Genomic DNA, 12,990 nt, shown 5'->3' on the forward strand with positions numbered 1-12,990 from the left:
TGATTCCATGCTCAGAATAACAATTTTCAAAATGCTTAACAGTGTCACATAAAAGTTGGTAAAATACAAACGTCTTTTAACCCCAAGACAGTATCTAGACATCTACAAATTAAATAAACTTACAGCTAAAACGCCTTTATTTCTGAAAAGTCATTTTGAACTGCAAAGTATGTAAGTATATTATGTTTTCATGATTTGTTGTTGGCACAGAATTTTTTTTTTTTTCCCAGCCGAGCGTTTTCGAGGGCATTAGTCAATGGGAGACAATACCCAGTAAGTTCATTAATCAAAGGGAGTCAACTAGTGCGGACGGGAAATTGTCACGTGACTTCCGGCCAGCGCTCCGTTGAAGGTCAACTCTTATCAAGCAAGGTATACATGTATTCTCCTTTACTCTCACTTTCCCTCCTATCCTTCATGATTTTTGTAACTTAGAAAACCTCGACTGATTTCCCTTAAGGATAATGCGTTCATTCAGGTTGAAAATGGGTGTATGTGGCAATGACTAAAATAGTATGACAACAAGCGTTTGTGTCCAACGTTTGTTGCCAGCTGAGTGATGAGTGCGTTGGCGTTGGTAGTGAGTTTTAACCAGTTTCATTTTGAAAGTGTCACAGCGTTCAGACATGAATTTTAACACTAACAGTTAGTATCTTCGGTTCAGACACATAAATTAATGGGTTCTTTGCGTCAATTGTGCAAACTAAACTTTGGAGTTCGCAGAACGCAGTCCAGATTGGGGAAGAAAGAGAATTGTTCATTTGACCTATTCAGTTACACTATTAAATATTATGGGTCATTTGACCTAATCACCATAAAATGTATGGGTCATTTTCAATGGGTCAGGATAAACACCCCCTTCAAATCATTGATTTCAGATGGGAGTGGAATGATTTCAAAATCAATTTCTCTTGAAACTATGAAATTGAGTGGAGTGATGGCCTAGAGGTAACACGTCCACCTTGGAAGCGAGAGAATCTGAGCATGCTGGTTCAGATCACAGCTCAGCCGCCGATATTTTCTCCCCCTCCACTAGACCTTGAGTGGTGGTCTGGACGATAGTGATTTGGATGAGACGATAAATCGAGGTCCCGTGTGCAGCATGCACTAAGCGCACATAAAAAAGAATGCACGGCAACAAAAGGGTTGTTCCTGGCAAAATTCTGTAGAAAAATCCACTTCGATAGGAAAAACAAATAAAACTGCACGCAGGAAAAAATACCAAAAAATAGGTGGCGCTGTAGTATAGCAATGTGCTCTCCCTGGGGAGAGCAGCTCGAATTTCACACAGAGAAATCTGTTGTGATAAAAAGAAATACAAATACAACAAATAGTGAAATACAAATATTTTATTGGCTTGTTTGGTGAAAAGCCAGCGCTTAGCATTGGTCCTTGATCAGTATGCAGTGAGCAGCTCAACATCTGCCCCCAATAATTTCAGCATGTAACATTCAATTTTTGTTCAGTGAAAGTGTATGCATAATTCAGTTCCGGCGTTTCAGGGAAATGCTGGCCTTTCATTATTCTTGTGTTTGCTTTTGCTGCCACTGTGCCAGGATGAAATTTTCACTAATGGCTGATATAACTGGTCTATGTAAGTTTTCAGAGTGACAAAACATTCCAAAAAGGAATCACACTCTTGATCTGCTGATAGGCAACCCCAACACCATTACTAAGGAACTCGCCACTATTTTTTTTTTTTTTTATTACCAACGAAATCTAACCGTATAAAGTGTATTGTCATTCAGTGACATTCTCATTGGGATATTTATGAAGCACTGAGCTTCATATTGATTGAGGATCAACGCCCAGCTACTTCATTTATGAAAGTAAGGCAAGCTGAATAAAAACAAATGTTGAGAGAAGTCGTCTGCTATGATTTTTATGTGGGGATGAGACGTGTTTCTTAATAGCGAGCACACTTGCGTGCTACTGTTAGTGGCGAGAAAGGAAGTGGGAGGTCATGGAGTACATGCACAATGAAAGGAATGCGAGGTAGATTGTAGATTTTATCCTTACCTCATGGCAGATTTTCTCTGAAGGCTGCCTTGTCTTGATTCACGAGAACCCAGCCACTCTTGCCATGAGGCTGATAAAAGAAACCCACCTTCATAGCATATCTTTGCCTAACTAGCTTGTAAGAAACATGCCTCTGGTTGGGATAAGTGTGTGCGTAGAAAAGGGGCTGTAATTCAGTTTTTAATTTTGTTCTCAGAATGGATGTCAGTAATGTGTTTTCAGGGTATGTCACACAGTTCTGTTGTGTTTTTCATGTGTTTTTCTTTGTTAGATTCTTGTTTGCATGTACTAATATAAAGTCAGAAAGTGATTTGGGGAGAAATACATGTTCAGTATTTTTTGTTGAGCTTCTGTGGCTGGTGTATACTAATAATAAACAACATGGAGGGTGTGTAGGCCCGCTTTCATGGTGGTTTTTTGTCACTCACAAGTAGGTCATAATTATGATGTCATGGGCAGCCACCACTGTAACTGGCTTCTTTGAATCTTTGAATTTGCAGTGCCTTTGTTCAGGCAACTTTTCAGCAGAGTTTATGAATGGATCAGTTCGAATAGGTAATGACAGATATCATTATATCACAAGAAACATACTCAAAGTAAACATACAAGGCTAAAGCAAATAATGGTTTGTAATGATAAAACCAATTATATCTTGTAAACTTGGAAAAATAGTCACTGAAAATGTTAGAAATCCTTTCATCAAAACAGCGATTTCCTTGACAAAATTTTAGCCTTTCAGTGACCTGGAAAAAAAGGAAATGGAGATGCTCATGCACACATGGTTCTTGCAAAAAATTACCGGGGAACCTCCACAAAAATATACAAAAGTGGGTCTCCACACCTTCCCTAACAAAACCATTTTCACTCTCACCAGTCTAAGTTGAAATCTACATCCTAGCTAAATCTTTTCCTTTTCTTATTTTTTTACCATTTCAAGGATTTTGTGCAAGTTAATCATACCAGTCTGCATTACAAAAGATAATGATAAATCGATAGAGAACCGTGGTGAAGTAGTAGAAGTATAATGAATTTATTCATTCTTTTTTTCTTTTCTTTTCTTTTTTTAATCTAATGCAACACATTTCATATAATCTGTTACATGATCACAGATGTCTGCAGTGGCTCGTCCTCAACTGCGGGGCTTTCTCAAGTCCAATCTGAAGAAGAATTTCATCATCGCTACAGCAGTGTCTTTTATCAGCACTGTGGCATGGCGTGTCATTGTCTGTGATTCCCGCAAAGCCAGATATGCGGAGTTCTACAAGTATGTTGGAGCTCTGTGTGTGTCTGTATGTATGTGTGTGTGTGTACAAAGTGTTACTGTTCTGCCATCTTGCATAGATGGTATTATTGGGAAGAAACCCTGAGAAGTTGGAAGGGAGTAGAAAGGTTGAAAAAACCTATCAGTGCAGCCATAATTAAAAGGAATTTGAAGCATCAAAATGAAATTTTAAAGAGTGGCTTTTTGAAGGGTATCATGTCATTCTTCAAAATCTTAAAAATGAAATTTTAGAAAAAGTGAAATTTTAAAATAAATGGCATCTGATTCATCAAAAAGGAATTATAAACTAATTGCTTTGAAATCTAAAAGATATTTTTTAGACATAAATTGCATCTGAACCATTAGAATTAAACTTAAAAGAGATTTTAACCATAAAAATGATAATTTAAAGAGAGATTCTTAATAAATAGCATCTGAAACATCAAAAATGAAATATTAAAGAGAGATCTTCAAACAAATGGCATCTGAACCATCAAAATGAAATTTAATGGAGATTGTTAAACAATAAATGGTGTCTGAACCATCAAAATGGAATTTTAAAGAGACGCTTTTAAACAATAAATTGTATCTGAGCCATCAAAATTGAATTTTAATAAGAGATTTTTAACAATGAATGGCATCTGAACCACAGTAAAGAGTTATTTTAAAGGGCATCTGAACCATCAGAATTGACTGATAAAATTGGAGTAACTTTAAAGGGTACCTAATTCCTCAAAGTTATTTCTAACATTAGACTTAGAGAGTGACTTTCCTAAAGTACTCAGATCACCAAAATGAGTGATTTTTTTTAAGCATATATCTGAACCATCTCATTAATATTTAAACTAAAGAGTAAATCTCATACAGACAGTTTTCAGGCTGGATTCCTTCAGGATTTTCACTGTGTGTTTTCAGAACTTTGACTTTCCCTGAATCTTTTCCAAAGTTCCCACTGTACACCATCTCCTTCAGTTGCATGGAATCTTTTAAAATTTTCAATTTAGATGCTTTATTATTGTGGTTGTGAAGTGTAATTTTGAAACAGCAAAATGACTCCAGTGCAGTGACAGCTTTCAACTATCACATCAGCCTTGTAATTTACTCGTATATGTTGTCCTGTTGTTTAGTGTTTTTGTGTTTATTTTAATGTTTTGAAATACACAAAAGCTGCAGGCTGGCATTCAGAAATTTTGACTACATTTTTCTGCTGTGTGTAGATTTCTAGAAAAACACAAGTGCTTCCTAAACCCTCATGAAATTCACAAAGTTTAAAGAAGGCCTTCTTTGAACACAGCACAACAAAGAACTATCCAATTTTATATATATATATATATATATATATATATATATATATATATATATATATATATATGCCTTTTTCAAAAATTGGTCTTTATTGTACTAGTAGAATGCACCACATTTCTTTAAAACTGTTCCTGGCTGCATAATTGAAGCCAGGTTGCCATACCTCAGAGACACACATTTGATTTATTTATGCTCTTGTTGAGTACCCTGGCCTGTTTCCTTTCCCTCAGTACCCAGTGTAGGCATAATTTATGTGTGCATAATCATGTACATGTATGTTTCGAGTTTTTTTGCATTCATGGTGTCTGTGTGTGCATGTAATATGGCGAAGTTTGTGTGTGTGTGTGGCATGGTGTCTGTGTGTGCATGGGGAAGTTTGTGTGTGTGTCGCATGTAAATGGGGAAGTGTGTGTGTGTGTGTCTAATGGTGTCTGTGTGTGCATGTAATATAGGGAATTATGTGTGTGTCCCTGGTGATTGTGTGTGCATGAAATTGAGGAATGTGTGTGTGTGTGATGGTGTCAGTGTGTGCATGTAATGTAGGGAATTATGTGTATGCGTGTCACTGTGTGAATGTAAATTGGGAACTATGTGTGTGTGTCGCATCACCATGATGCCTGCGTGTGCATGTAATAAAGGGAAGTATGTGTGTGTGTGTCACTGGTGATTGTGTATGAATGTAATTTGGGAACTATGTGTGTCACATGGTGTCTTTGTGTGTGCATGTAAATGGAAAAAATGTGAAGGTCACAGGGTGTCAGTGTATGAATGTAATACAAGGAAGTATGCGTGTATCACATGGTGTCTGTATGTGCATGTAAATGGGCAAGTATGAGAATGTTTCGCATGGTGTCTTTTGTGCCCATGTAAATCAAATGTCACAATGTGTAAAATTAAGAGTGTGTCTCACGGCTGCTCAGCCGAGCACAAAATCTGGCTCTTTAGTTGGCCGAGCAGCGTCTAGCGTCTTGGGTCAAAATTTTTTTAATGCCAGACTTTCCCACCGCAGTCTGTACTGACCGGCACATTCGCCGCGGTATTTCTGGCCCCGCGCGCCAAACCGGGACACTGCCTTCTTTGTTTCACTCGGCCCCCGCCCCGCTTTTCCCACCTTTTCACAGCATCCACACATTTCCTGCAGCGATTACAGAAAGTTGAATTATTGCTATTCCTGGTTGTATTATTGGAGTGCAGTTTGATTTGATTTACACAATTTCATTATTTTATCAACATTTTTTTTTTTTTTTTACCTTAAAAATCTTCGTCTTTCTCGTGGAATGAAGGGCACGGCAGTGCCATAAGCCGACAGACACTCACCCCGCTCTCCATCCCCCTGCTGCTCACTCTCACCATGCTACAGTGTGTTCATTTAAACGTTTGTTGTGCTGCCAAGAAAAATCGCACAACTCAAAAGGTAAGCTAATCTGCATGCAGGCATGCTATATGTTCTGTGTGTATTGACGATGTTATTGTGCTAAATGCCTGTTTTCTTAGAGAGGGATTTAAACTTAACGATTTTTGCGATCATGTTTCTGCTTATCCTTCTCTTCTCTTTCTTCATTTATGTTTCAACCGTTGCCGCAACAACCGCTATGTAAGAAAACATATTGTGTTTGGAGTCAATGGAAAGCTTATTTTGTGTTCTTTTTAGAAAACCACTTCTTTAGTCGTTATTTCCGACCCATCCGAGGAGATGATGCGCGAAAGAAACAAGCAGATTTACCGCCGAACAAGCGTTCAGCGAGTGCCGCTGGCGCGGCCTGTTTGTCAGCCGCGTTTATTTATATCCATGTCCTACTTTCTGGGTTCACGAACTTTCGCAGGGCCAACTAAAGTGCCAGCACTGAACACCCGTGGTCTGATGGTGTCTTGTGTGTACAAGAAGTACAGGGAATTTGCATGTGTGTCACATGGTGTCTGTGTGTGCGGGTTGGGGAAGTATGTGTGTGTTAAATTATTATCATATAAATTGTTCCTTTTGCAGGACGTATGACGCCCAGAAAGATTTTGAGAGGATGAAGGTGGGAGGTGTTTTCCACTCCGTCAACCCTGATGGCTCAGTGGGGGAAGGATGGTGATGACGGCATTCTTTAGAACTTCTAGACATTAACTCAGTTTACACAAAGGTAAGTGAGCTATCCAAGGATCTTTATGCTCATTTTTTTAATGTAACAATCTTCATTTATCTCTGCAACGTGTTCACTTTGTCGTTAAATTGTCCAGTTTCTGTGCGATTCATAGTGATTGTGCCTGTAAATTCATAACACTGGTATCTTTGATGCCACTTGTTAGGCAGAATCTCCATTCGCCATTGCCCCAGCCAGTGGCGTTCAGTCACAACTTTGTTAAAGACAGTCGTCCATCTGTTCAAATGGTTGCAATTGCCATGTGGTTAAAGCATTGGGTTTTCAGCCCTTAGGGCCCAAGGTTTGAGACCCAGTAGTGGCACAAATGGGTTTGTAGACTGAAACTTGCCACTGTGTGTTTAAGTCTTTCAAAAAATTGTTTGCCAGTGTAATTAATAATGTCAGTTTGAATTTATGAAATTCAATGTTGGATGACTCATTTTTGGTTAATTACTTCTCTCTTGTTTTTGAGTTGGTTGGTTTTGTTGTTGTTGTTTTTTTTGTTTTAGAGAAAATAATTTATTCATTTTGTGTCTGCTTTTACGCTTGCAGTGTGAAAATAAAGTATAAAAATAATAAAAAATTTAAAAAAACCTGTCTGCCATATTCAAAATGATTGCTTACACCTCCCAGTCAAGGAGCTTGTGGTGTTTCTAATGAATAAAAGTCAGTCGTGTCCATCTATGACCATCAGAACAGCAGAGGAGGCAACTGCTGTCCCAACTATCTGAGCTAGAATTTGATTATAGTGGAGAGAGTCTTGCCCAAGTTACATCCACACTCTCAGCCAAGAGGGATTTTGGACAGTCTGCATTGGGATGGTTCCCAAAGGCCAGCTAGCTCCCAAGGCTGCAGCACTAAGAGCGAGTGCAATCTTGCCTCCTCGTTTGAGAGTCATCATCCTTCACAAAAGACTAAGCTGTAAATGACTTTTCACTGCAATGGAGAAACCATTGATCATACAGCTCTCACTTTGCTGTTGGCCCAATTGTAAGTTTATGTCAGTCTGTGATTATAAACTGAACTTTGATGTTTCTAATAAAAGTTATATAATGTACACGCAGTCAAGTATGGCATACAATTCACAAAAGAATGCTGTGATTTGCAGGTATCCAACAGGCGGTGGATGATCAAGTCCCCTGAAATTTCCATGTACTTGATTCCAACTCGGCTGTATTTAGTGATGGCAATCTCTTTCTCAGTGAGATTCTCAAATAGATAGCAATCTCATTTTTTTCAGTAAAAGTGTCAAATGGATCTGTATGTTTTGTTGGGGGGGTTTGTGTGTGGTTTTTTTTTTTGTTGTTGTTTTTTTGTTCCCAATTATATGCATGTGGTTGGTTGTTTTTTTTCCAGATGTAAACAGTTCTGGTCAGTGCCCATGAAATATAGCCCTCGAGAAATGTACTTGAAGATGAGTGTGTCATAATTTTGTCCACCTGGTGACAAAATTTATAATGGCACAGAATGTGTACCAGAACAGTTCCAAGTTCAATCATGCACAAGCACACACAGTTGAAGAATACACATGTAACTCAAACGATGTTGGAAAGCTTTATTGTCACAGACCACATGTATATAGCACCAAACATATAAAATGTGTACACTATTTCATTCAGCAAGGCAGTTTATTCTGCATTTGCCACGAATATGAATTTACCAAGGTATGCAGGCTGTAACGGTCCTTTCTCTTATGACAGTTTCACAGAGGCGTCAAAACATGGAAACTGATCCATACACATGACACATCTGCTTTTTTTTTTTTTTTTTTTTTTTTGGTAGTAATTGATGACCTTGTGACTGTTACAACTGATCTTGACACAGGACTGACTTTGTCCCCTCTTCAATTTGGAGCACTAAGAGCTATAAAGTTAATGTGTGTGGTGTGGCACCAACCACACTCGTGGACAGGTACTTCTAGTTTGATTTATAGAAGAATCCGTTTCAGTTTCAAGATGTCAAAGCATGAGGACTTATCCATGTATGTGTGGAGTGATGGCCTAGAGGTAACGTGTCCGCCTAGGAAGCGGTAGACTTGGAGCGCACTGGTTTGAATCACGGCTCAGCCGCCAATATTTTCTCCCCATCCACTAGACCTTGAGTGGTGGTGTGGACGCTAGTCATTTGGATGAGACGAGGTCCTGTGGGCAGCATGCACTTGGCACACGTAAAAGAACCCACGGCAGCAAAAGGGTTGTTCCTGGCAAAATTCTGTAGAAAAATCCACTTTGATAGGAAAAACAAATAAAACTGCACGCAGGAAAAAATACTAAAAAAAAAAATGGGTGGCGCTGTAGTGTAGCGATGCTGTCTCCCTGGGGAGAGCAGCCCGAATTTCACACAGAGAAATCCGTTGTGATAAAAATACAAATAATAGAATTTGCTATATGTGCAAAATAATATGCCATATATGCTGTCAAATAATCTGAACAGTGATTACAACTGTGAATTTTTATCAAGACAATCATGGAAGTTGTTCTCAACTTCCATCATTGTCAACTAAATTTTTTTTTTTTTTTTTTAAATTGATGTTGATGGATATGCGTGCAGCACATGCTTTCAACATGTCAGCATCACTGTAGTTCACTTGGGGGCAGTGATATATTTCTAGGGCTGGGTGTAGAAATGCACCATCTTTCATTATCTTTTAGTGAATTTTTGTTTGCTATATTATTTTATGTTTTATGCAGACCAAGGTGGGTTATGCATCTTTTTTTTTTCTTCTTTTTTTTCCAAAATAAATATGGTGCACAGTATATGGATCAGTCAGCACGCTTTAACATCTTGAAACTGAAACGGAGAGGGCTGAAAGGCTGTCTAGAACTTGACCATCCAGACCCAGTTTCATTTCTACACCATGTGCAGCAGCTGAAACTGCCAAGTGTTCAAGGAAACCATTTCCAAAACAACCTTGACAGGGCGAATACACATAGAAGTGGGAACAAAATTTCCACTTGTTGGATTCACTGCCTGCTTAGTGGCACTGAAATGGCACATAACTGGTACACAGCTCAAGTTGTGATGCTTTTCACAAAAATGATTTGTGTACAGCTCAAGCTGTAATGCTTTTCACTGAAATGGTACATAATTGGTATGCAGCTCACGTTGGAATGCTTTTCAAATCAAACATGCTGCTTGTCATTCAGCTGACCACAGTTGGCTGTTGTTATTGTCATGGAAAAATATTCAAACAAGCCAGGAAAAAGACCCCGTTAAAAATGGCTCAGTTTCAGTTAAATGTAATACACACACAACGTACACATCTGCCTTTCCCTTCAACCATGCCTCATTCGAACTGGCCCAGCTTTCACTGTCGCTGCCACATTCCCACCTCAACGTGTTCTGCCTCTACCGTCCGCCACCAAACAAGAAAAATAAACTTTCTGATACGATGTTCACAGAACAGTTTCCGGACTTCCTAGAATACGCTAATAGTTTACCAGGCTCTCTACTTATTGTTGGTGACTTTAATTTTCATTTTGATTCACCCACACAGTTTTATACCTCTAAATTACTTGAAATTGTCAGTTTGTTCGATCTTAACCAGTCTGTAACCGAGCGTGGTCACATCGTCGATTGGGTGTTGCACAGAAATGAGGACTGCCTCCTGAAGTCTACCACCGTCGATCACACCCTGTCCTCCGACCATCACAGTGTGACGTGTCAACTGAACCTCTCCAAACCTCCCACGCCCCGTGTGTATAGGGAGGTGCGCACACTGACCTCAATTGACTTAGACTTACTTAAAGCTGACCTGCTGACTAATATCCCTTTTGAGCCGACTGCTGACCAGCTATCCACTGTCCTACGCGCTGCACTCGACAGGCACGCCCCGTCGACTCGGCGCCTGATCTCCAATCGTCCCCCGTCGCCTTGGTACAACACCGTGGGACCAGAGCTGTTGGAGGCCAAGCGGGAGAGAAGAAGAGCTGAGAGGCACTGGCGCGCCACTAGTTTGACCATCAGTAGGGACATTTTTCAGACAGCCAGGAATAATGTAACAAACATTGTTGACAGGGCAAAGTCAAAGTTCTACTCTTCTAAAATACTTGCATGCACCACAGCCAAACAGCTTTTCAACGCTACGAACAATCTACTAGGTAAAATGAAAAACACTCCTCTCCCTACAACATTTTCGGCGCAGGAACTCCCTCAAAAGTTTTCTGACTTCTCCACCGGCAAAATATCATGCATTCGTGAGAAGCTTGACTCTGTTGTGTCTCCTTCTTCACCCGTTCAAGAACGCGTGTACAGTGGTCCTGTTTTACATTGTTTCCAACCGGTAACTGAAGATTTTGTGAAGAAAGTGTGTCTGAGCGCTTGTCCGAAATCCTGTGAGCTTGACCCTGTCCCGTCTTCTTTGTTGGTTGAATGTATTGATGTTCTACTGCCACATATTACTCATGTCATCAATTCTTCCTTGCTGTCTGGTTGTTTCCCTGAAAGCTTCAAGTCTGCTATTGTACGTCCACTCATCAAGAAACCATCTTTGGATCATAATTGCTTGAAAAATTATCGACCTGTCTCTAATCTGTCATTTTTATCAAAACTGCTAGAAAAGATCATATTGTCTCAGCTCTTAGCTCATCTGGAGCAGAATGGCTTACTTAATTCCCACCAGTCAGCTTATAGACGTGGTCATAGTTGCGAAACAGCCCTTCTTAGAATAGTGAATGATTTGCTTTCGGGATTTGATGAGGATAAGATATCTGTTCTCGCTCTCTTAGATTTGTCAGCAGCTTTTGACACTATCGACCACTCTATCCTCTTGAACAGACTTAAAACTTCCTTTGGTATTCGTGACACTGCACTAGCATGGATCACGTCTTACCTGTCAGATCGTACACAGAAAGTGTGTGTAAATGGTACATACTCTAGAATATCTGCCTTGAAATATGGTGTCCCACAAGGGTCCGTCCTAGGTCCTGTTCTTTTCGTGCTGTATGCGGCTCCTGTGTCGGATGTCATCAGTCATCATGCGATGTCGCATGAGAGCTTTGCTGATGACACACAACTTTATCAGTCGGCTTCCATAGCTGAATTTGATGCACTGGTGACTCAAACACAGGAGTGCATTGCTGGCCTAAAGGACTGGATGACTCTCAACAAGCTGCAATTAAATGATGATAAGACTGAATTGATGATAACCTGTCCAAAGAAGTTTCGTCAACATCCTTCCTTTCCTGACTCTGTTCTGATCAATAGCACACCTGTTTCACTTTCTCCCTCTGTTCGCAGTCTTGGTGTAATCCTGGACCAGTCTCTTTCCTTCCAACAGCACATTTCGAATATCTGTAAAGTTGCCTATTTGGAACTGCGTAGAATCAGCTCTATCCGCCACTATCTCTCAACCGATGCAACCAAGACACTTGTATGCTCTCTGGTTCTCTCAAGATTGGATTACTGCAACTCTCTTTTGGCCGGCCTTCCCAAATACCTGTTAGACAGACTCCAACGAATTCAGAATAACGCTGCCAGACTCATTTGCAGAGCTTCTAAATTTGACCATGTTTCTCCTCTCCTTCAGTCTCTCCACTGGTTGCCTGTTTCTGATCGAATAGACTATAAGCTATCCACTCTGACCTTTTCTGCAGTCAACGGATCTGGCCCCAAGTATCTTTCTGAACTCATCCATATCTATACCCCGTCTCGCCAGCTCCGTTCTTCCTCTGATACTCGACTTCTCAGGATACCTCACGTCAGAAGTAAGACCTATGGACACAGATCGTTTTCTTTTCAATCGCCAAAGACGTGGAACAAGCTCCCTGATAACCTCCGTCACTCTGATTCCCTCGCATCTTTTAAATCTCATCTCAAAACTCACCTTTTCCCTCAGCAATAAGTTCAATTGTGGCAGGTCCACAACTACATGCATGTATATGAATGTGTATTGTGTGTGCGTGTGTTTATGTAAGTTTGTGCCTGCCTATGTGTGCGTATTTGTTAGGGTAGCTGTTAGATACACATGTATGTTAAAATGTATGTATGCAGTGTGTGTGTGTGTGCGTGCGTGCGTGTGTGTGTGCGCGTGCGTGCGTGTGTGTGTGTGTGTGTGTGGTCACATTTTGGTGTGTGTATGTAACATAGATATAATGTTTTATGTTATCAAAAAGCGTTTTTGTAAAGCACCTAGAGCAGATTTCTGGATAGTGTGCTATATAAGTATCCATTATTATTATTATTCTTAAAATACTCAGGAAAATAAACAGCATTAAATGTAATATTTCTCAAGAAAATAATTATGTTTAAAATACTCAGAAAAATACTTTTAAAATAAAC

The 12,990-nt window shown here is 39.8% G+C and overlaps 1 protein-coding gene across 1 annotated transcript; it reads left to right on the forward strand.

The window, feature by feature from the left end:
- Positions 1 to 230: 230 nt before the first annotated feature.
- On the forward strand, positions 231 to 7,968 carry LOC143279926 (cytochrome c oxidase subunit 6C-1-like). Its single transcript, XM_076584262.1, has 4 exons — positions 231 to 372; positions 3,129 to 3,283; positions 6,570 to 6,711; positions 7,820 to 7,968. Exons 2-3 carry the CDS (start codon positions 3,129 to 3,131, stop codon positions 6,661 to 6,663), a joined length of 249 nt encoding a protein of 82 aa, XP_076440377.1. The 5' UTR covers positions 231 to 372; the 3' UTR covers positions 6,664 to 6,711; positions 7,820 to 7,968.
- The last annotated feature ends 5,022 nt before the right edge of the window (positions 7,969 to 12,990 follow it).

Source organism: Babylonia areolata, chromosome 3, assembly GCF_041734735.1.
Source record: "Babylonia areolata isolate BAREFJ2019XMU chromosome 3, ASM4173473v1, whole genome shotgun sequence".
Taxonomy (NCBI): domain Eukaryota; kingdom Metazoa; phylum Mollusca; class Gastropoda; order Neogastropoda; family Buccinidae; genus Babylonia; species Babylonia areolata.

Excerpts from the sequence above, each read along its gene's own strand:
- LOC143279926 (XM_076584262.1), top strand. The coding sequence starts at position 3,129 with ATGTCTGCAGTGGCTCGTCCTCAACTGCGGGGCTTTCTCAAGTCCAAT. Across the intron at positions 3,284-6,569 it reads AGATATGCGGAGTTCTACAA|GACGTATGACGCCCAGAAAG; the intron begins GTATGTTGGAGC and ends TTCCTTTTGCAG.